The sequence below is a fragment of the Sylvia atricapilla genome, chromosome 7 (genome assembly GCF_009819655.1).
Source record: "Sylvia atricapilla isolate bSylAtr1 chromosome 7, bSylAtr1.pri, whole genome shotgun sequence".
NCBI lineage: Eukaryota > Metazoa > Chordata > Aves > Passeriformes > Sylviidae > Sylvia > Sylvia atricapilla.
This window is the reverse complement of record NC_089146.1, coordinates 18,880,358-18,903,298: the sequence shown is the minus strand read 5'-3', so window position 1 is coordinate 18,903,298 and position 22,941 is coordinate 18,880,358. Positions and strand designations below refer to the sequence as shown.

Here is a 22,941-nt window from a genome sequence, read left to right as displayed (position 1 = left end):
AAAATACATCTTTTTTGGTTGGAAATCCACTGTGAATCTGTGCATTAATTGTCTGTAGGAAAAGTAAAATAGCCCTGTAAGGAAGACTTTGTTTTCATAGAATCACAGAGGCTTGGGAAGGGACGTTATCCCTTTGTATTTAGGATTGTGTATATATTTAGGTAGAAGAAAATTTTTCCCCATGATGTGACTGTTTAAAAACACTTGCACACATGGGTTTAATCTGAAATTGCTAGAATATTGATTGAAAAGTATATTGATGATTTTTTAAACCTGATAACACATCTTGATTTTATTTTCTTTTTCTACTTACAATACATTGCACTTTATTTACAATAATTTTTTCTGTTCCTTTCTTAAACTGTTTTGTAATTTTGAGTGTGTTGTACTAGTGCTTTTTCCTTCAGCAGTTGCTAAAAGGATTATAGTAATATTTTTGATAAAGGGGTGTGGGCAGCATCTTACCACAATGCATTTGATTTTTTCCCAGAGTTTTGAGTATAATGGTAAATTTTCTTTTTTACATCTAAGTCAGTCATATTGGTGTTCTTAATGTTTATCTTGCACTCCAAAAACACTCAAGGCAAAGGCACTACATATATTAATGTGTTATTGCTTTAAGCAGCACAGTGAAGTGAATGTCATCTATTCATTGTTAAAATGTCCACACGTTGTTTATGTTCTGTCGTGGTGCTTCATAAAATTATGTAGCAATCTAGTCATAGTCAATCTTGCATTGAAATAGACTCGGTTTTTTAATGTAAGGCAATGGGATTCTCCTAGAACAGACCTGTACAGTATTTCTATGTAGTATTATTATTATTATATTTAGCTATGGACATTAGGCTAAATATGACTAGTGGGAGCAGAGTTAGCTTTCCATATATAGCAGGGTTTGTTTTCACTAAACCATTATGTAACTGTATGTTTCCTTCATTGCCCCTTCCATATCCTTGTGTTTAGGTTATGAAAAATTGCAGTTCTGTAGATTCATATTCTGAAGTATATTTTATCATTCTTCCATAGTCATTATTTTTCTAAGAGCAATCCTGGTTTTGAAGTTACATTCAAAACGTACCTTCAGCTTCTTCATTGTCTTCTGCAGTGAGGAAAGAATGGTTTTTAATATCCATATCCCATCTAGAACTTGAGTACTGTTTTGTAAAAGTCTTCCTTGCACAGTATTGAAACTGCTTTTGTTTTTAAACATCTTTCATGTCAGGTTCAGTAGAAGTAGTCTAAAACATAACCTGGTTTGGCTTTTTCCGTGTGTGAGATACTGAGGGGGTGTTTTTTGTGATTAAGCATACCACTCTGTACTAGTCTTGTAACAACTGTGAAGTTTGATGATTAGATATTGTGGAAAATAGAATATGTTGTCCCAGGTGAGCTGTTACAGCAGCAAATGTCAGGGAGAATGGTGGGAACAAATAGGTCAAGAGCTGTTTAAGTAGATTGCACCGAGAGGGCAGCTCCTCTTGGGAAGTAAAATTAAGAATGATTAATGTAGCTTTTAGTATCAGTGACCAAGTGTGTGTGAGAAGAATGGTGAAGAAAATTTGGCTGCAAGATTGCCATTTTATGGCTTAAGTTTTTGTATGTGCGTGTAACCAAAAAATGCAAATGGCATCCTATTACTTTTTACTTTAAAATCAAGTAATATTTGAAGGACTACATTAGAGTTTTAGGGTCTCTGGCCTTGCAAATTTTCTTGGGTTTAGGGAAAATTATGATATATAACAACTGTACAGGTCTTATTTCTCTGTTTTATAAAGTGTAATAGACCTGTTGGTCTTCGTTTTCCATGTTTATTGAACAGGGTCAAAACAGAGCATTAAGGCTGAATAATTATGATTTCTCTGTATGGTTTTTATATAAAGCCTTGAGCAACCTGGTCTAATGGAATATGGCAGGGCTCTGGGGGGGTTGGGACTAGATGATCTTTAAGGTCCATTCCAACCTTAAGCATTCTCTGATTCTGTGACCTCCCTAACCTGTGTAGAAGTTTTTCTTTGCTTTTTTTACTCTGATAATCTTGTAGTAGTTGATGAACAGTTCCATAGAATTAAAAAAGTACATAGAAATTAATTTATAATCTTCCTTTTTTCACTTTTAAATAGTACTTGTCTTTCCATCTGTTTGCCTTTTTTTTTTTTTTTCTTTTGTGAGAAGGATAGGATTAGGGTTTAGGTAAAGGTTAAATATTTTATCCTCTTGTCATCTGGCTTCAGTTTCTCTGTAAATGACCTCCTTATCCTTATGCTTCCCACAACTAGCAGTCTGGCGTTGCAGCATCAACAGCATTAATTGTAAAGGACCTTATTTACAACTGGACATCAAAAAATTTTTTAAGAGTTGTTTAAACTCTTTTTAAATAGAACATCTAGCACCTTTGTAAATTCTGCAATGGCTTTAAAAACTGAGAAACTGCTTCATGGGAATTGTTCTTGTTGGTTGGTTTTCTTTCTCTCATTCATTTGAAGCCTTTATCTTGATTATGGTGTTAGTATCAGTTTAACGAGTACTTTTAGTGTTTTTGTGAGCATATAAACTCATTGTTTCTCTCCATGATTTTTCTGTATCAAATTTTTCAACCATGTTGAAAGTAATGGCTGTCTCCATTTTATCAATATGGACCGTGACACTTGCAGCCACTTAGTATTTTCCTGAAAGGAGAAAAAAGCCAATTCTTTTATGATTTGCAGGATTGAACTGCAGCTGTCTTCTTCCCTGTAATTGTTTCTGTGGATATGGTTGCAAAGAGTCCTGTGCAGCTCTCTACAGCCACTGAAAATAAAGAGAATAAAAGAAGTTTTCAGGAATGCCTTGCTATAGTGGGCTTCTGTGGTTGGTTGGGCTTTTTGGTGTTGCAGGGTTTGGGGTTTTGGATTTGTTTGCTTGGTTTGGAGTTTTTTTCAGTTAGAAGCTGTAGGTCTGCAGATCCTTGGTGCCCATTCATGCTAACTTGGAAAAAGCAGTTTTTCTCACTAGAGGTGATCCCAAGTGTTTTCTAAAACACTTGGTATGCCACTAATATCCAGTGTGGGAGAAGCAAAGATAGGTACTGTTAGAATTCTGTTGCTAAAGTTGATTTCGTCCACTGAGGAGTTTGGTGTAGAGGGTAATCAGCTGCTTCATCAGCAATTAAGACTTAGTGAAGATATAAGAGATTTTGTAAAGACTATCCAGTCTTAATGCCTTAATAGGCTTTTCCTGACCTTCATGGGTTTTTTACTGATTCAAGTCTACCGGATCAGTGATGAATGGGAAGATGTCAGCAGGTCTTTGCAGCTGATGCTAAGTGGACTATGTAAATCTCTACCAGGAGAAAAATATTCTCAATCTCCTTATTGACAATCAAGTCCCATTTGGTTGTATCAAGTGGTGTTGGTTATAATCTACATTCTTCTTGATAGTCCCAGGAAACTTTGGGAGAAGAAGGGAGATGCATCCCTGTTCTGGTAAGATCTTCACAGTTGAGACAGGGATGTTTTCAATTCCACCTGCAGTGAACTGCTCTATCACTGTGTGATGGTTTTAATTAGTGTTTTTTTAATATTTATATTAGTACTAATTTAGGGAATGTTAAAAGGGAAATCTGGGTGAAGACAGAAAATTCCATGACAGCAGTGTATGTCCTAAAATAGAGAGAGACTGGGGTATAAACACATTATCTAGACTGTTGCAAGCAAAACAAAGGCAGCTAATTCCTTCTTTGTTTTCATTATGACAGCACATTGCTCTACATTGTGGAATTTGAATTAAAAACAGAAAGTGTCATCTGATTTGAACTCTGGTAATTTGAGAGTTTACTTTACCAATCAAAAGGCCAGAAAAAAACAAGGAGAAAAAAAGGCAGCAAAACTTATGTAGAAATTTGGAATCACTTCGCCAAAGATCAAACCAAGATTACGAGTGAGACCAAAACTTAAGTTTGAATGCAACTTCCTCAATCACTCATTTTTGTCAGTTGAGCACAGCATTTTTAGTATTTCTACCATTCATCTATCAAATTGCTGTCTTTTTATGTCTTGGATTTAATCTTCTTTTGTGCTGTGCATATCACACTGAACCTGAAAAAGGCTGTGAAATTGTCTTTCTGGACTCCTGCTTTTTGCACTGTAACGCAGCAGAATATTTTTAAGACAACATTTGTCAACATCTTTGTCAACATCTGTAAAATGAGTGTGCTTTATTATTAAAAACAGTAAAGAATGCAGCTGCAGATGCTGGTGCCATGGATGTATAGACAAAATACCTGTTATCTTTGAGGTTTGTGAGAGAAGCATTATAATGCTTCCTCTTAAAGCTTCAGTCCCAGTGCAAAGACAGTGTCTTATCCATGGAGCTGCTCTTTTGAAAGTACAGATTCCAGTTGAGTTTATCGCTCCTCTCTCACAATAGATAAACTCCAAGAAGTAAATCTACCAAGAACAGCAGTGACAATAACAAAATTACAGTAGAGTTATTTTCATCATTTTTAGAAATGGATTAAGGAATGCTAATATGACTGAAAGCTAGTTCTAACTGCTAATGTAGATGATTCTATGAAGCATTGTTTAAGCTTTACATGTATTCTATGAAAACAAAGACATGAGCTGAGAGAGCTGTGACAGCACTGCATCAGTGTAGGTAAAACTTGAGTCTGTGATCGTGTTTTAAAACAGTAGTAATCTTGCCCATTCAAATGTCTAATTTTTAGATCCTGCCAAGTCCCCAATGACTTGCAGCAGTAAGACATATTGTGTGTTCAAATTGTGTGATGATTTTTGTATTTATTCAAATTATCTGGATGCAGCCTTCTTCAAATATTACAAAGTTATTAGAATAGGAGGATCATATTCAATGTTCAAATGTTGTTCCTGTTACACATTTGGAGATCACAAATAAATTCTCCAGTGCTAGAATTTGATGCTTGTCTGCTTAATTTCATATTGGTAGAAGCTCAGGAGAGTAGCTATTAAAGGAAGAGGGGACAAATTAATTACTCTAAACAATTTTCAATTTATTTTTTTTCCATTTTGTGTAGTTGCCCATTTTTGTTTAAAGCAAGGAGCAGTTGAGGGGAAAAGAAGCATTAATTTATTCATTTTTAGTGAACAGACAGGAGGGAAGGGAACAACAGATATTTTAATGGGTTTTATTCCAAACAAAGCCATGCTTGAGGGATTTTTGAAATTATTTTGATGAAATATAAGTATATTTTCAGAGTTTTCAACTTTGTCAGCAAAGCACTGTTTTGCTAAGAATCTCTTGCCAGGACAAAAGATGACTTACTTTGTCCTCATTGACTGTTTTTATTCGGAAAGCAGGTGGCAGCTATCAATTCCAATGCCATCTAGAGCTCCAATTATTTTACAAACCCCAGGAGCTAATTACAGCCCTCAGGCTCTGGCAGTCAGCTGATTTCATCATGCGACTCTTCTGGCCATTGCGTACCTCTGAGTAATTGTCTATTTATGGAAAATAAATTAATAGCTGCTATTTCTACTTGAAAAAGAGGACCTGTGAGTGTGTAGATTGAGCAAGTGGGTTTTAAAAGAGAGGGAGAGAGATTTAGAGAGAAAGATGCAAGGGGATCAATTGAAAGAATAAGTGGTGGGGAGAAAAAGTTGAAAGGGAGAAAGGAAGCAGGGTCCTAGAAAATTGAGCAGGAGAAAAGCATGACACCAAATAGCAAGATATAGTGTGAAAAGAAGAAAAAAGTAAGCATAATTGTGGGAAATGATATTTCCATTATTTCAGTATAAACCTACGAGATTAAAAAAAGGATTCATTGGAAAAAAGTGAATCCTTAATAGTCCCTGATTTAGTTCAAGATAGTCCTCCTCATTGAGGGTGCTTGGACTGGATGACCTTTAAAGTAATTATGAGTAATTATGCATCGTCTATTCAAAAAATTGTGCAACTGTTTTGCAAATTATATTTTTGATATGGGGAAAGTACAGAAGATTTTGAAATTACGGATATCAGCAAAATCTGCCTGCAGGTTGTACAGACAAATCTCTGACATTATAAAGAATTACTACTTCAGTGTCATTGATGTGTAGTCAGAAGTTTGTTGGTTTGGAGACTTTTTTGTCCAAAAGTTACCTACAAAATATGAAGGCAGAAGGGATAATAAACCTTTTAAAGATGAAGAACCAAAACAATCCTGCCATAGGCCAGAACTTGCAGCAATTTTGGATTAAATTTCAAATACGTTGTGCACAGAACTTAACTGTGAGAGGAATGAAAACTGAAAGTATATCAGTTAAAAGTGTATCAGTCCCTGTTAAGGGGAATTGTTTAGCAAATCACCACTTCTGGCATAAACTGGAGAGGCAAGTGAAGTGACCATGTAACCTTGGCAATATAACAGCATATGAAACAGGATTTTTTAAAAAGGCCTGTAATAAAGTACATGAAGCACCGAATCAACTGAGATCTGGTCAAAGCTTTCTAAACAGCCTTTCTCTGACACATTTTTCTGTACATAGGCATATATTCCCTGCCTTTTATTGAAATCTTACTTCTCTTCAAATCCTTTTTTTGAAAATAAATCAATCCTTTATAAAAATATGCCTGTTAGGGGACCAGCTTATTTAGAGTGACATGACAGGCTTCTCAGAACCTTGTAAAATACATGATGGCAATTTAATGTAAAAAAGTTCATATCACTGTATATAATACTCAGCAATCTGTCTTCTTCACCTTTCAGATCAGCTGTTTCACGTGTTGGCCATGCACATGCGTCTCTACAGTATAGACTCTGCATACAATCCCTGGAGAAAACTAACCCAGCCGTTGCAGGATAAAAATTCAGGGCAAGTATTTTATTTTACCCAGTATCAGTTTTACCTGGTGAAAGAAACATCCTTACAGAGGGACTTTGGGTAACTTTCTGTCGTAATTTAAATTCCCTGTGAGGTATGCTGGTGGACTTAACATCTTAAGAATTGTATGTATGAATTTGTAAAAATATGTTTTCCAGTTTCTTTTACATAAAAATCTGACAAATACCAGTTTTGAGCTAGAGTTTAAATACATACACCTCTTGCAGTCTTAAGCGCATGCAAATTGAATAATATTGGTTTAAGTGGATAGGGCGCTGCTGTTCTTGATATGGATGCTCAACAAAATTTCATTGAGATAAGTTGGTAGTTTGTTGAAAGTTGAGTAATGATTAATAGCTGTAAATAGGTCTAATATATGTGAGAAATTATTATATTTAAGCTAAAAATTTTCATCAAGCTTATTCTTATTTCATCAAGCTATTTAGTGCAGTACAACACCCAGGCTTCTTTTTGCAATGAACATTAAATTGGAGTAATTAAACTGTATTAAGAGATTAATTTATAAACCACTAACAGAAGAAAGTATCAAGTGTTTTATAACTTGAAAACCTATGCTGTTCAGCATGCATTCAGTCTGCTTTGGGGGTCTGCTTTCATGTGATTCTGATTGGTACCTGACCTACATTGAGCAGTAGGATGATGTTTATAAATTCGGTGTATGGTTGGCTGAGTTACATGAGGCAGAATTAAGATCATGTGGCCAGAATGGCTGTGGGACAGATCATACACTTCTCGTTTTGGCATTTGAAGAGCTTCCTGGCTTTGGAAGCAGCTGTCAAGAGAGGAGGCTTACAGAGCTGGTGGAATTGACCATGCATTGCTCATGTGGAGGCTAGAGTGCAGTATGTTAGATTTCATTAGGCAATATTTTGAATCACTTGGAAATTAATGGTACTGTAGGTCTGTAATGCCTTGCTTTGCAGAAAGGGTTGCATGCTGGGAATGCATTTGAGCAGTTCTTGTGTTTTCTGCATTGGTTTTCAATATTTCATGGTAGACTTGATGATATGGGTTTGGCACAAAGTCCTAAATGGTTTGTAGGAAGCTACAACTGAGATGGCATCCATTTTGCCATGAAATAATTTACTGGTGAGATGCACAGATGCTTTTGAGCTTGAATATTTTTGCTCTCTCTTTGGAATGTTTTTCCTTCCTTAGTCTGCAGGCACTAGAATGCTACAGAGGAGGCAATTTGAGGACATGTTTTTCATGTATAAATTGGAGCATAAAACGAGTACCTGTAATTATACTGCAAAAATCTGAAGTGGTAGTTTAACTTGAAGGTGGCATTCGTAAGATTGGTGTGTATCTGATTGCACACTTCTTAAGAGTCACACAGCCTTTTGAAAAATACAGAATAGGAGATTTTTTCAGGTACAGGGGAGAGTGCTCAGAGCAATTAGAAGGTGAAACTGCTGAAAACTGAAAAAGCTTAAGAGGATGGTGGAGAAATAATCTTTGCAGATTTTTGATGTGAATGGCATTCTGCTGCTTTGAAGTTAGCCAAGTCATCTAAATCATCAGCCTGACCTGCACATGAGACTTCAAGCAAAGACTTGTAGAAAAAAAATGTCAGTGAGAGAAAAAGTTCTATATTTTCTGTCTGTATTACTGTGATTCCAAACAATTTAACTTTATTCAAGTCTCAGAAGCAAAATAACTTCAAACCAATATGCCATCTTTTTCTATTTAATTTTCACTTTAAATTATTATTTGAGTTGAAAGCAGTTTTCCAAAGAAGCTTGTTTAATTTTCATTTATTTAAAAGGATGACTTTCAAAAATAGAAGGAAAAAGCCCCACACACATGCAAAAATCTGTGGAATGCAAGTGTCATTACATGATCTTCTCACCCTTATTTAATTATAGCTGTTTTGTTTAAATATACATAAATATTTACAAATAGAACTACCCAGATGTAGAACCCACAATTTTTATCTTAGTTTTCTACAACTCAGCTGTCATTCTTCATTAGTAATGCCTCAGATGTCCTGTGTCTGGGAGAACTGATCGAAGTAACTTGTAAAGAGCCTCACAGAATTGCTTCACTCTATTTCCCAAAAGCACCGTTTTTGTCCTTCTACAATTGTATTTAGATGTTGTAGCTGAAAGTGGCAACTGAAATGAAAGATAGGAAGAAGCTCAAGGGGCAACAGCAAGGTAAAGTAGAAATAAGGAAATTTTGAGCAAGAAGATAGCCTATCAAAAGGGGCCTAAATAATGTGAGCTGTTTGGAAGATGCAGGAGGAAAGAGAAGAAGCTAAGTCTGGTGAACTGTGAATGGTTTAGTAGATTATTTCTCCTGTGCAGTTTGTGTTGCAAAATTCAATGTACGCTTGGTCCCACAGGCTGTACTTAAGCAAATTGTTCTTCTAGGCACAGGTCTGGTTTCAATGGTGATCAAATAAACAATTATTGTGGTGCAAAGGGGGAATAATAGCTTCTGGCAGGGGGCAGGCAAGGAGCAGCTGGAGGCAATAATTACTAAACCCAGATGTGAATTTAATGGACTAGTCCAAATAGTCACAGTTTCAGGAAAAGCAGACATGACATGAAAGGATATACATGTTTTTTAAAATTTAAATCACTACGAAGGCTGAAGTTTTTGTGTCTGTTTTGACAGACAGAATATGTCAGCAAAGAATGGACTGGTAAAACATGAAGGATCTTTGCAGCAGAAGCACTTTGAGGGAGGAACTGCATGATAAACTGAAATGCTGGGTTATTTTTTTCTACAGTGTTTTGCTGATGTTTCATTCTAAGCTAAATCACTTCAGAGACTGTTTATGGTCTCATCCTGGGGCAGCAAACTGCAGCTCAGGGATGGGACTGAGCAGCTGTGCGTAGGAACCTCTCAAGTCATATCTCCAGCACAGAAACTGTTGTGAAATGGGGAAAAAACCCACAGTTCTTATGAAGATACTCTAAGACAGAGAGAGTAGGATGGTTGAGATAGTGGGGTTTAGTTAAGGTTTATGCATGAGGTGGTGTATACATACATGTGCTGCAACAGGACTATGTGATCTATTCCATAGAACAAAAATCCTACCTCAAACAGCTGTCTCTCAGGATATATGTTACAGTACATAGGTTTTGACAGTAGTGCCAGCTTTAGAGTATTTGCTCTCAGCTGTTTCTTCCCTTCCCCTGCACTGTAGCTCCCCATCTTCTTTGACTGTGCTGATGTAACTTGGTAAGGCTTCCTGAACAAAGTTAAGCAACGAGTCCATGTTTTAAGAAGGTTAAATTGAATGATTTTGGGAACAGGTAACAAGGGACTTCTGGGGGCACAATGGTAAAAGAGAACGGGAGATACTCAGTGTTGGTACTGTCAGTGGATGTATAATGAGAAACTGACTTGCTGTCAAATCTGCTGTGACACAATGAAGAGCAAATATGAAATTGTGATTATATCCTAAGGTGCAGCCAGAATAAACAGTAGATTTCTTGCAGTGAATATCAGAAGCTCTGTATTAGTTTGACCTTTTCACCATCTGGGATTTGTGGGCTTTACTTCTTATCCTGCAAATTGTAAAGAAAATACAAGTTTGCCCTAGTTGATGAAGCCTTAGTTTAGGTGTACCTGTATCCCGGTGTCTCAAATTTTCTGCACCTGACAGTTCAAAGAGGTGTGAGGCTCAGAACTTCTACTTTACTTCTTGGATTTCTACCGTTATAATTAGCTGGAATTAGCATCAACCAAAAACCTTTAAGTTTTTCTGGTTGAGAGAAGAGGGAATGGGGAGTATAAATACAAGTAGCCACCATAAGCAAAGTGCTGCCTATTTCAGAATACAACAGAATTTCCCGTTTCTCAGTATCCATTCCCAAAGAAGTAACTTCTGTGTAACAGCTCTCAGGAGGAGGATGCACAATACAGAGGCAGAGTTTCTCAGTGACAGGCAGCCCTGGTTTTGGCACAGAGAGAGGTGCAGCCCAATTACCTTGGGCTGGAGGAGAGGTCATTTCCATAGAAAAAGCTGAGCTTTGCATTTTTCATTTTAGGAATTGTTCATTTTGCACTGAATGGTTTATTTTCACCATCAACTCCCTTTCTAAAATTGATTCAGCATACAACTGTTACACATTTGAGTAATTTTGTTTTACTTTGGTCCTATTTGCTGTTGTACTTGCTTTCTTTTTGTTAAGTGCTTCTGTGGCACAAGTTTTTGTAGTCAGATTAATCAAGCTTTCATATATGCATTGGGGATTAATAGAATGGACAATTTCCATAAAGCACATTTCTAAACACATTTTGTAATTTCAGTTTCATTGTCATAATGAAGAAGTTTCTGAGGCTTTTAACAAATGACAGAGCAGTTTTTAAGTACTGCAGTACTCGATGTAAGCAAAAGGAGCTTATCTAAACCCCTGACATTTAATTGCTTCTCAAATCTTATGAACAGAATAAATTAGAAAAGTAATTCAGTTGGTGCTGCATGTGCAGATGAGTTCATTTTTGAGTGATGCTACCAGTTAGTTGTGGTGTTTTATATATATATATATATATATATATATATATATATATATATATATATAATTTTGACAGAACTGATATTTGACCTAATTGTTACATGACTATTAAACAATATTGATACCCCTGTCAGAAAGAAGTGTTCAGCTAAGTGTCACCAGAGGGAGTCAGATTTTTTTAAATGTTATTCCAAATTAATTTTTTTCCCAAGTTTATACATAAATTAAGAATTAAAGATGAGAAGTAATTTAAGGGATGCCCATGGTTTTGAAGTCATTACACAATGAGGATTATTTTAAAATTTAGTGTCATTGGTCATAAAGTAGAACTAGCTGTAGGTAAAAGTAGAATTAGAGACATATAGTGAGATGAGTGCCTGCATGGCCTGTATAATTTTGAAAATGAAGCTTGGCAGTGAAGTACAAATTCTAAAGAAGACAAAGAGGGCAAGAATGCAATATACAGATTTTTAGAATATTTGGGTTTTGTTTAGGAGGCTCACATATATATATATTTATATATTACAGTGCTTTGAAACAATAATTTTATTAAAAGATTGATTATAGCAGAAGGGTTATAGATGGTGTTTATTCTGTGGCTGTCTGGGTTCATTAATTCAAAAGGACCAGTTAGACCATGCTTTCTGTCACTTCATTTTACAAGACCAGTCAACCATGTGACCTTAAGCATTCTTTTAATCTTCCTCTTGTATGACTGCTTCTGTGTGTTAAAATTCCTATCACAGATGACTCCTTGCAGTGCCTTCTGTAGAGAGATGTCTGAGCTTTCAGGAAATCAGTAACTATGTAGTCTTTTTCCAAAAGGAGGATCATTTTTATGGGCCTCAGAGACGATAAACTGGTTGAATCCCCAAAGCTGTTAAACACTAAAGATCCCATATCCCTGCACCCACATACCACCACGTGGGCAACCTTCTGCAGTACATGGTCTGCAAGAGCTCGGTTTGTTCCTTTGCAGCACTGGTGCCCATTGGTAGAGGGCTCTGTTTTGCATGGGAGATCCAGGGTCAGTGAGACCAGGAGTTCACAGCGTGGCTCCTGCAGCACAGATCAGCAGCACCACCCTGCTTGCCAAGGGCAGTCAGAAGCCACACAGCTCTTTGCACCTTCACGTGTGGCAGAAGGGGAAGGCTCACAGGACAGGGTCTGTATCATATTTTATTTCAAGCTGCTCCCGCTTGACACCTCCATCACACTCCGATATCAGTTACAAGAGGAAGAATGATTTTTCACCATCTGATTTTTTTTTTTTGCCATTTGACTCAGCTGTTGAACCTAAAGAATACTGTTGAATATTGAATATTGTTGAATATGTTATTGAATATTGCTACACAAAGCTAGAAGCAACCTCCTATCTGCAAGCATTTTCTGCTTTTTAGTATAGGGAAGCAAGAAGATGTTACATCAGTGCAAACCTTTCAACTATCCAGATTTCCTATCTCTGTGCTTATTTGCTGTCCTTCTAGACATCTAGGGAGTTTAATAAAGACTATGTCTAAGATTGCATAATCCTACTTGTCATGGCTGCTTGAGCCTTCATTTCTTTACATGAAGGAAAGCAACAGCTTTCCTAAGGTCTCTGTTTTCCAATAGGAGCATTCCCTGTAACATTAAATGTATTTAGAGGATTTGTTATTGTTACAGCGTAGTTACATGTATATGTGTGAAATGCTGTGGCTTGGAAACCAGTTCAACTGTTTGAATATTCCTTGACTCTCTACATAGACATAATGAGTTCAGACAGTTTTGAATGTTTTAAACATTTCGACAGAATCAGGTATCCAAATGGAATTTCCTCATGAGTTATTATATAAGTAACATTAAATTTTTGAATTGAGATCAGTTTTATAGTTGAGATCAGTTAGCAAATTGTCAGGTATTAGGCTTCTGTAAGCTTGATATCAAATGTAATACTATTTAAAATAGATACAAAATAAAATATGAAAATAGGTTTATAGTATCCAAAGTGATTTTGTTTTGGTTTTATTTCCAGGCTGGTAAGTGAAGAACTTCCAGAAGTTCCTGTGCTTTACAGAGATGTCTCATCCCTTTTACTTATCCAGATTTTAACCATGCCTCAGCCATTGCACAGAGGTATGTTACAAAAATATGTATATTTAAATGATTATGTAGATGAGGCTGCTTTCATGATGGTTCGCAGGATGGTAAATCATAGCTGATCTACTGTGTATTCTAAAATAATGTTTCTGCCTTATCTACAGAAGGTGGCATTGAACAGAAGTTTTTGTTCTGAGTTGACAGGTTTATCTGTGTTCCCTGTCTTTTTGCCCTATCAGTCAGCTATTCATTAAAGATACAAGAGCTGAGCAGAAACTATTAAGTATTTCTACTGAAAGAAAAGTGTCCTTTTTTTGACCTTCATCTTTTGCTTCAAGGGACAGTTCAATACTTCAAGTTGAACTGAGTGCCTAAGGGCAAAAAATTTGAAAGATTGTAATTTAATTTCAATTTCAGAGTCTAAATTGCAGCAGTCTTATGTAAGAGTTCATACATGAAGATAATAATTGTTGTAATGCAGCAATTTCAATAGAGACAGCATACAGTATAATTATGAAGAAATATTAAATAGATATTAAAAATTTAAACCTTTCATTACTAAAATCAAAACTGTCTTAAAACCTCAATTACTTTTTCTGTGTAAAAGAAGCAGCTGAACCTGGTTCCTCTTGCTAATAGGTAATGTATGTTCCAGAACAGGGGTTCAGACCCTCTGGTCTCTGGCTTGATTATCTGTAATTGTACCTTTATTTGAAAATGAGGACAAACAAAGCAGGTATCACTTTAGTGTTTCACTGATGTTGAATAGAATATTTCCCGTGGGATCTGTGTGGCAGTTTTGATGCCTGCTGAGTTTTGGTATTTTTGAATAGGTGAATTCAGGAACTGTTCTGCTTTTGATGCTTACACCTTAGTAGAAACTGTTTCCCCTTACGAGGTGTTCAGTCCTCGGTATCGAATGTTTAAATTCAGCTATAGTGACTCTGTGTGTATCCACTAACCTTGTGGGTTTGTTTTTTCAATTCCATATACTTAAAATCATAGAATCATTTAGGTAAGAAAAGACCTTTAGTTATCATCAAATCCAATCATTAAGTACTTACTTATGGATTAAGTATATCCAAATTATTAGAATATGAAAGTACGAAAAGAAGTAAATATTTTGCATAGGAAGACTATTGTCAAAAACGTACCTTTTTTTTTTTAACTGCCGTTTAACTTAAATTAACTTTATTGGAAGGACTCAATCAAACTAGTATAAAAACAGGAAATAGAAGTTTAATGAGACTAACATCTGAAATTCAGGGCAGGAAGTGTTGAAGAAAAAAGCACAAACCAGTGGTGTCTTCATAGTCAATGTCCAAGTATTGAACAAGAAAGTATACTTTATCCTAGAAAAGACAACATTCAATTAATAGTAAGGCATCCTGTGGAGAATTCTGTAAAATGCCTCACATCAGCAGCATGTTTTCTCTTTGCTCTTAAGTTTATTGTATGTTGCAGTTGAGAGGGAAATGGCAAGTGGGAGAAAGAAAATAAATGTATCTACTTCAAATCCATGAAGCATTAAATTGGAAATAAATTGCCATCTATCTTCCTAATTTTTGTTTCATTAAAACGGTTAGGCAGGATGAAAAGAAAGTCTTTCATAATTCTATGTTTGGAGGTGTAGAGTGGTGTTCACAAAAATAAGTCATAACAAATTTGTTTAAAACTTTGACAATGGGTGTGTAGGTCACAGAAACAAATTCAGTATTATTAATTCTTGTAGAGGGCTGAGGTATAACTGAGGCAAAATGGCTTATGGAATGTCTCATGGTAAGGACAAGGTCAGTGATAGGGGTGAATAAAATCTGTTTGACCCTACTGCTTCCTGAATTGTCTGTGCAGCTTTGCTGTTGCCATGGGGCGTAGGAGCTGTGGACTTGGCTGATGCCTCTGTGTGTTGCCAGATATTTCCAGTATATTCCTTTAACAATAGACTTAAGTAAGTTGCATTGTGTCATTCATCAAATATGACATTTTTATTCAAGTTTATACTTAAAATCTTTTTTGTTTACATTTTTTTTTTTTAATAGAGAGTACTCTGTAAGGAGGATTCAAAATCTCATCTCTTGCCCTTCAGATAGCAATTGTATTAACTTCCCTATTAACTGTTAATTTTAACTTCGGACTGGGAATTGCATTAACTACCCTATTAACTGTTGGATGGGTGTCGGTATCTTTTTCAATCTGACATAGATTAAAGCAATAAAAATGTCATTACTGTTCAGCCTCTTCATTCAGAAGAGAAAATTGATCTGAACCTATCTGAAAGAAAGAAGACTGATAAAGAAAAAAACTTTGTGGTGGAGGTCAGAGCATTTACAAGCATTAAGCAATTTGCAGAGAAGGGAATGAGACTGATACATGTATCTCTGTGTAGTGTAGCTAGCAAAATAAACATTTTGTTTAACATACCATTTGTGAAACTTCTTTTCTTCTTTTTGAGTTTCACACTGGGACATGGGCAGAACTTTTATAGGCTTCAAATGTTTAGCATTTTGTTTGAAATATTTGAAATTGTACAGGGCTAAATGCGTAATAATCCACATAGGATTTTCTGGTTCAGTTCTGTGGCAGTTGTTCAGAGGATCGAGTATTCATGGTGTTGTGAATTGGGACTTCTTACAAAACAAAGATATTGCTTCCAGCTCTTTTCTTACAGAAATAGCAAATCATGGTGTTTGTACAGAAACAGAGAGAGTGGCTTGGTGGTTATCAAAACCTAAATATGTCTTAGTAAATTTAATTCAGTACGCTCCCCCCCCCCCTTCCCACCAGACACACACACCACAGTCCTTTCTGCAAGGCAGTTTTTGGATGTTGGGGTCATTTTATTGAAATTGGACATTCTTTCTTGTTATCACCAATTGTAAAAAGTTTTATTTTCTCACCACCTGACTTGGCATCCCCGTGTACAGATTTCTAGAAGTACAGAGTGTAGGTTCTAGTGATTTCAGTTTCTGCATTGCATTGCATGTAAAAAAAAGCAGCATACTGATACAGAGTGTTTAAAACACAGGGTCTATGTGGACAGGAGTGAGCCTGAGGCTGCAGGGGCAGGGCAGTGGTGGGCAGTGGGTGGGTGCTGTGTGTGCTGCAGGGGCAGGGCAGTGGTGGGCAGTGGGCCCATATGTGACAAAAGCGCAGCAAGCAGCTTTCAGACGAACATTAACACTTTTTTTTAATGATTGGATAAGGATCTTGACTAAATATAGTATGGATGTAATCAGCTTGAATAGTATCCAGTCTCAGTGTGGAAACTCAAATATTTGTCTGTATCTTGGAACTTTAATATACCTTTCATGGATTATCTGAAGTTCAGTGCTGCCTCCCTTTGCTCTGAAGTTGTGTTTTCAAAGAAGGGTTCAAGCTTTAGATCAAGAAGAATATTTTTCAAAGGTTGTTTATGCAAAAACGTCCTTCTAAAGTTAGTAAAAACAGCCCTATGTCCTAAATTTTGCATGTCGTTCTCTTTTTGGCTTCCTTCTGTCATCATTACATGCCAGAATATATCATCTAATTTGATATTGAAACGAAAAGATATATGTTGTCAGTAATATGCTTATTTTTCTGCACATTCCTTGCACTAACATTAAAATTAGAGGTCTAGAAGTGTTCCCTATTTAAATTTAATTTTTAAGAGTGTTGATTGATGCATATAATGGGATGTCTTGAAATTATTTGGTTCCAAAAAGTTTTAAAATAAGAACATAAGAGAATTTCTCAATATTATTCAAAAATAAGTACAAAAGTTCTTGATTAGCCTGTTTTCATTAGATTGGCCTAGCTAAAATAATAATACTTTCAGACTCTCAGATTAGGGACAGGAGTCCTAAATGCATTTTAGTGCAGAACTTTGCTCAGTGGTTTACTTCACATCCTTGCAAGCTTTAGAAGTATTAAATTGAAAAGATGACATAGCAAAAGCACAGCCTGCCCCAGGGCGCAGCAGGAAAACAGCACACAACCCCCATAAGCACAGTGCAGAAAGGCAAATGAAGTTGCTCTTTGCAGTAGACAAGAATGTAACAGCTCTATCATTACAGCTACCTACAGCTGTCCAATATTTGGCATTTTAAGAGAGAACATAGTAACGAAGTGATAATTGATGCAGTGATTGATGTTTTAGTATGTTTCCCATGGGATGTTTCTATGACTATAAAAAAGCCTTAATGCTCATTCCACAACATGCAGCCTCTGAGCTGCTCCTGAGATATTTTCCTAAGGGGGAAAACAAAAACAAAACCAACAAAACAAAACAAAAAAAAAGAAGTTTCTGCAGAATTCATGACTTTTTAAGGGTGACCCAGATGTGACAGTGTGCAGTTTTTGTCCAATTCTGGATTCTCCAAAAATGTAATTCACAGTAATTTATGGGTCACATACATGTAAGTAAATACAAGAGCATTCATTTAATTGAAGCGTAATGTGGGCTAGACATATTTCTGGTGAATTGAACAATTAGTATTAAGGGGGAAAACGCGGACAAAGAGTAAGTCCCAGATTTTTTAAAATGTGCAAAGACACGCAGTGTTGAGCACTGCCATCACCTGAGCAGAACTGCAGGACAGAGCAGGCTGTGGCAGGCTGGTGCCTGTTGACAGCAGTCTGGCTTTGCTGCTCTACATGCAGTGGGTTTTGTTCATGCTTTCACAGTGTGAAATTGCTTCATATTCCTTGTATCTGCCACTGAGGGTTTAGAACTCAGTACCTGAGTTCAGTTCTAGCTACGATTACAAACTCTTAACTCGGGCCAAAGAGGCAATTTTTACAACTCTCTGAACATGTGTGGTTTCATCTTGTAGATTTCAGTGCCAGAAAATTTCCTGAAAGGTTGTCTGCTGTTATTCCTCAGGGGTAGGATTGCTAAGAAAATGGACTTTTCAGCAAAGATAAAAAAATACGGCCTCAAGATCTAGTGGGATCTGGTGACTTCTCTTGGGGAAATGTGAAGAGGAAGTCTCATTATAATGCTGGCTGCTCTAGAATGAGGGGGTGAAGTACTGGACCATTCATTGTCATGTTTAACACAACCTCCATAGGAAGATAATACAGAAAAGTCAATTTTTAATTGTGTAATAACAAATGATCTTTTAGATGCTTAAATTTTGCTTAGTTTATACTCACATAAGCTTATACTCGGTGACATTAAAATCCATGTCTGCATTGATTTGTAAACATTTGTTTCATAGACAAACAATTATTATTTCACAAATTTAATTATGTACTTAAGTCAGCTGTGTATATTTTAAAATCTAATTGTGAGTTTTGATATCAGATGCAGGAAAGGAGAAACAAGGTGTTTCATTTTCTTGGCCTTCTCATTTTCACATATGAAGCTTGTTTAAATCCTTTGGGAAGAAAGAATGAATTTAACCCAGTTTTTGTGAGGTGTTTATGTAAATAAAATTGTTTTTCTTGACTTCAAAGCCTGAGAGGACTTCTTAAACCTCTCATTTTTTCCTACATTTTTAGATATATATTAGTTATGTTTATGCCTAAGAAGTGGTGTAAGTGATGATGGAAACTTCTTTGATCTGCCTAGATTTAAAAACATACTAGATAATTTGGGACTGGAAATAGAACTTACAGTAAAAAGATAAAAAAGGACTGCTTCAGTATTTTCATTTCAGCAAATGATTTTTTTTTCTGTTTCCATTATAGGAAGTCTTATTTTCCTTCTGTTGCTAGCTTGCCCCCCAAAAAATTCAAAATCTTTCTCCTGCAGCCTAGCTGTAGGAAATAATAGTCCTTTAAATATTAAAAAAAAAATCATAAAGATCTTTGAAAATACAGTAAATGCCAATCTGCCTTTTGTATGCAGGTGAGGTTCAGTAAATAGTACTCAGAGTGATTTGCAAGTCTTTTATGGCTGGATTCATATCTGGAAGTGAAGGGTTAGAAACTGGTATGCTAGATGTTCCTGTGGCGATTTTTTTAAAAAACTTTATTCTTCCAATATTTGTATGAGTGTCACCCCAATGGGAGCCAGAAGAGATAGTAGGATATGGATTTGCTTACATCTATAGTAATCAGTAGTTTAACTTGATGTAACCTTTGCACAAAATGTAATTTTGTATTGTCACCAGGCCACTAGGATGAAGTCACTGCTAATCAGGAGTAAGATGAACTAAGGACCAGTGGAAAATTACTTGCCCTGTACTTGTTCTGTTCACTATGGCTGCCAAGTCGTTTCTGAAAGCCAGTAAATATAGTTATATGTTGTTGTTTTGGGTTTTTTTTGTTTTGAAGGGCTGTTCTTTTTATATAGCACATGCTTTTCATTTCAGAATCATCATTTCCATAACTAGAGACTCTGTAATCATTATCTTTGCTAAAAATGTCAAGTGTTTAAAAATTACTTTCTCTGTTTTACAGAACACTTCACCTGCATTATAAAAGTGCTGTTCACTTTACTGTATACTCAAGCCTTGGCAGCTCTTTCTGTTAAATGCAGTTCAGAAGATAGGATGGCTTGGAAAGAGTCAGGAGCTCTCAAAAAGGTTGGTTATTTTATTAACGTATTTGTGAAATTATGCTTAAGTATTTCTGGTATGAATGTAACAGATATTTCTGCTTTGTGTGTAATAATTTGTTTCTGCTTCAAAATCCAGTATTTTGTTTCTTTGTGTGAAATTTCTGCAGGTTTTTGTACATCATGAGACTTAAAATTTCACAGTTAATACCTAGTTCCAAAACTGAGTTTCAGATTTGAGTCTGTATCTTCATCTTTTCAGCCTCTACTTTGTTGCAGTGATTGTAATCAGTAAATGCAGCTTTCCTTCCCGTGCATTTCTCTACAGGAAAAGCAGGCAGCCTTGTTGGAGAAAAAAACCCTTGACCTTTCCAACTTGCTTGTGCTATTTGTGGCTAGCTAAATCAATTTCCCTCACTCTGTGGTCGAGAGTGCTCATGTGATGAAGAGACAGAGAAAGGGATTTGTCACTATTGTTGCCTTGCCTTTTGGTTGTATTTACAAGTAAAGTGACAGTGCATCTTTCAGTTCAGCTGATTGAATGCCAGTTGCCACCAAAGACAAAGTTCTCTGCACTAGCACCAGCATTCATTTAATCCTTCAGTTAACTTTCTACTCCACAGATTGTTTTTCCCAGAAAATCAGAAGGATGCCAATGTCAGACCAAAGGAAAGGACAGAAGTTTTGAGACCAGGAGAAGAAATGGGTATTACCCCTTTATACAGTAGCTGGGCCTTAGATATATAATTAAATGAAGACTGAGAAGCATGACCTGCCTTTTCACATGTAACTTAAATTTGTCGTACTGGTCAAGAATTCCAAGGTCTTAAGGACAAATTATCTGCTGGCCTGCTACTATGAGAATTTTTTTTGCATTGGGACCACTGGACAGCATTTCATTTTGTTAAGTCCCTATCCACTCCTTCTTTCAATATAATGTCATTTTCTTAGAAATGCAAAGATATTTGCATGAGGTTGTTGCTAGTGATTGGGGTTTTTTCATTATTTACTTAAGTGATTCTCAGGTGATATGTAATTTTGCAGTTTAAAGCACTCCAGACCTGCCAGTGGTAATCACACAGCTCCCTATTCCTCTCTCCCAGCCCTTTGGCTGCCCTTCTCTTCTCGAGCCTATCCCTCATCCTCATGCATGTCACAAGGGAAGCTGTTTTTTAATTCAGAAATCCAAGTTCTCTCTTTAAAGTTCCTTTAAGCTTCAGTGGTTAATAAAATGCAGTTCAGGTTGGCTTGTTCTCTGCTGGTAAGATTGACATTTTAATCCTGGGATGGGTACACAGATCACACCTCACTTTACTTTTGTCTGTGGATAATGCTAAGTGAATATTACAGTATGGTATTCAAGACATTAAACATGGGCTGAAGACTTTGCTCTATACTTATGTCAAATGATCAAACAACTTAAAGAATTTAATTTCTCAGCAGGACTGAGAGGTGCATATTGTACTTTTGAAACCCAAATTCAGCCTCATTATCTTTGCAAGGTGTGTTACAGTGTCATAGGAAGCACACTGGAAATGCCTGTGGATTAAAATTCCAGGAATAACATAGAAAGGTTTGTCTTAGCTCCTGAATAAATGTGTTGCCTTTTGGTTCTTTGACTATAAGCAGAAACAGTAAGTGTGTGGTCCCAGTATGGAAGGTGAACATACCATCTAAAATGGAGAATGATAGTTGATGTCAAAATACATTAAAGAAACCAACTGATTAATTATATACATCATTATGAACTGAAATATTTGGTTTCTTTAACAGTAATGTTAAACCACAGTAATGTTCCACTCCTTGTTGTTTGTTGTGTTGAAACATACTAACAGAACTCAAAATTCATATCCAATCATCTTTTCCCAGGGCAGAATTTATTCTGATTTGGAAGAAAATATTTATGAGAATACTGTCTTCTACTTCTTAAGGCTTTCTGTGTTGTCTTTAAATGTAATTGCTATGGCACAAAGCTAAGTGATTTATTCTTTACACTAAATATATTTTCCATCTGTAGTAGATATTGTTCATTCCAAACACAACTTCGTACTTTCTGATAGATTCATTTTAACTTAAAATACATAACAAGTGGTTTGTCATCTATTCTGGATGGTATCTTATTGATTTTTTTAAATCTTGTTTTAGAATTCAAATTCTGTCTAAACAAGATGTGTCCATGAAGTGATTCTTTCTAGTTTTAAAATAAGCATTTATATACTCACAGAGAATATGTGAAATGCAGACGTTATCCAAGTGCTTTCATAAAGCACTCAGCTTAGAGTATATGTAATACAAGTAGCAATTCACATTTCACTCTTGAGCTAAATGCAGTCCCTTTCTGTAAAATTGTATTTGGTTAATTTTTTTAAGCACTGTGTATCTTTGTAGGCCTAAATTCATGTTGATCAAAAGGAAATATTCTTCATTGCTGCTGCTGTTACAGAAACATTTTCTCCTTTTTATGACCAGTGCTTTTTGGATTTCTTTTTTTCTCATTTGCAGAATACATCCAGTGGAGAAAAATCTTGGGAAGTATTGCTGGGTCATGTGATTAGTGAACTGTCTAAGGGGAAGATATATGAAGAAGGAGAGACTGAAGAATTAGCAGTGGTATTGGCAAATTTCTGGAAAATTAATCCAGCGTGTCCCCTTGAAGTTTTTTGCCTCGTTGTTATAATGATTTTTCTCTGATCTTGCTAAAGGCTTGCAGTGCAACTCTTTATTTTCTAGATCAAAGCATATCCCTTTGGGACAGTTTGACTGTGCAAATCTTTCTTCTAATAATATTAGATGTGGTCAGTGCCACAATGACAAAATTATTGACAAATACGTCTTATAATTACAGGTTTTAATCATGTATATAGGTTTTAATCATAAGTATGAAAGACCTTTCAGAAACTTGGAAAAGTGAATATTTAAGTAGAAAACCTATTTGTCGAGGGGAAAGAAAACCTACAGAGGTATTTCAGATTATTAGTGAAATGCTGGCCTTTGGAATGTATGTTTGATGCACTTGTTTATATAATATGCTTTAAAAATACTTGGTTCATATTGGAGTTTCCATACTTGGGGG

At 35.9% G+C, this 22,941-nt stretch overlaps 1 protein-coding gene across 1 annotated transcript in view; it reads left to right on the top strand.

Annotated features, from left to right (window-relative positions):
- UBR3 (ubiquitin protein ligase E3 component n-recognin 3) overlaps window positions 1–22,941 on the top strand; it is a 105,671-nt gene that overhangs the window by 75,027 nt on the left and 7,703 nt on the right. Inside the window, 4 exon segments of the mRNA XM_066323345.1 lie at window positions 6,701–6,875; window positions 13,323–13,423; window positions 19,772–19,896; window positions 22,371–22,478. Of these exon segments, the coding sequence (XP_066179442.1) occupies window positions 6,701–6,875; window positions 13,323–13,423; window positions 19,772–19,896; window positions 22,371–22,478 (509 nt within the window).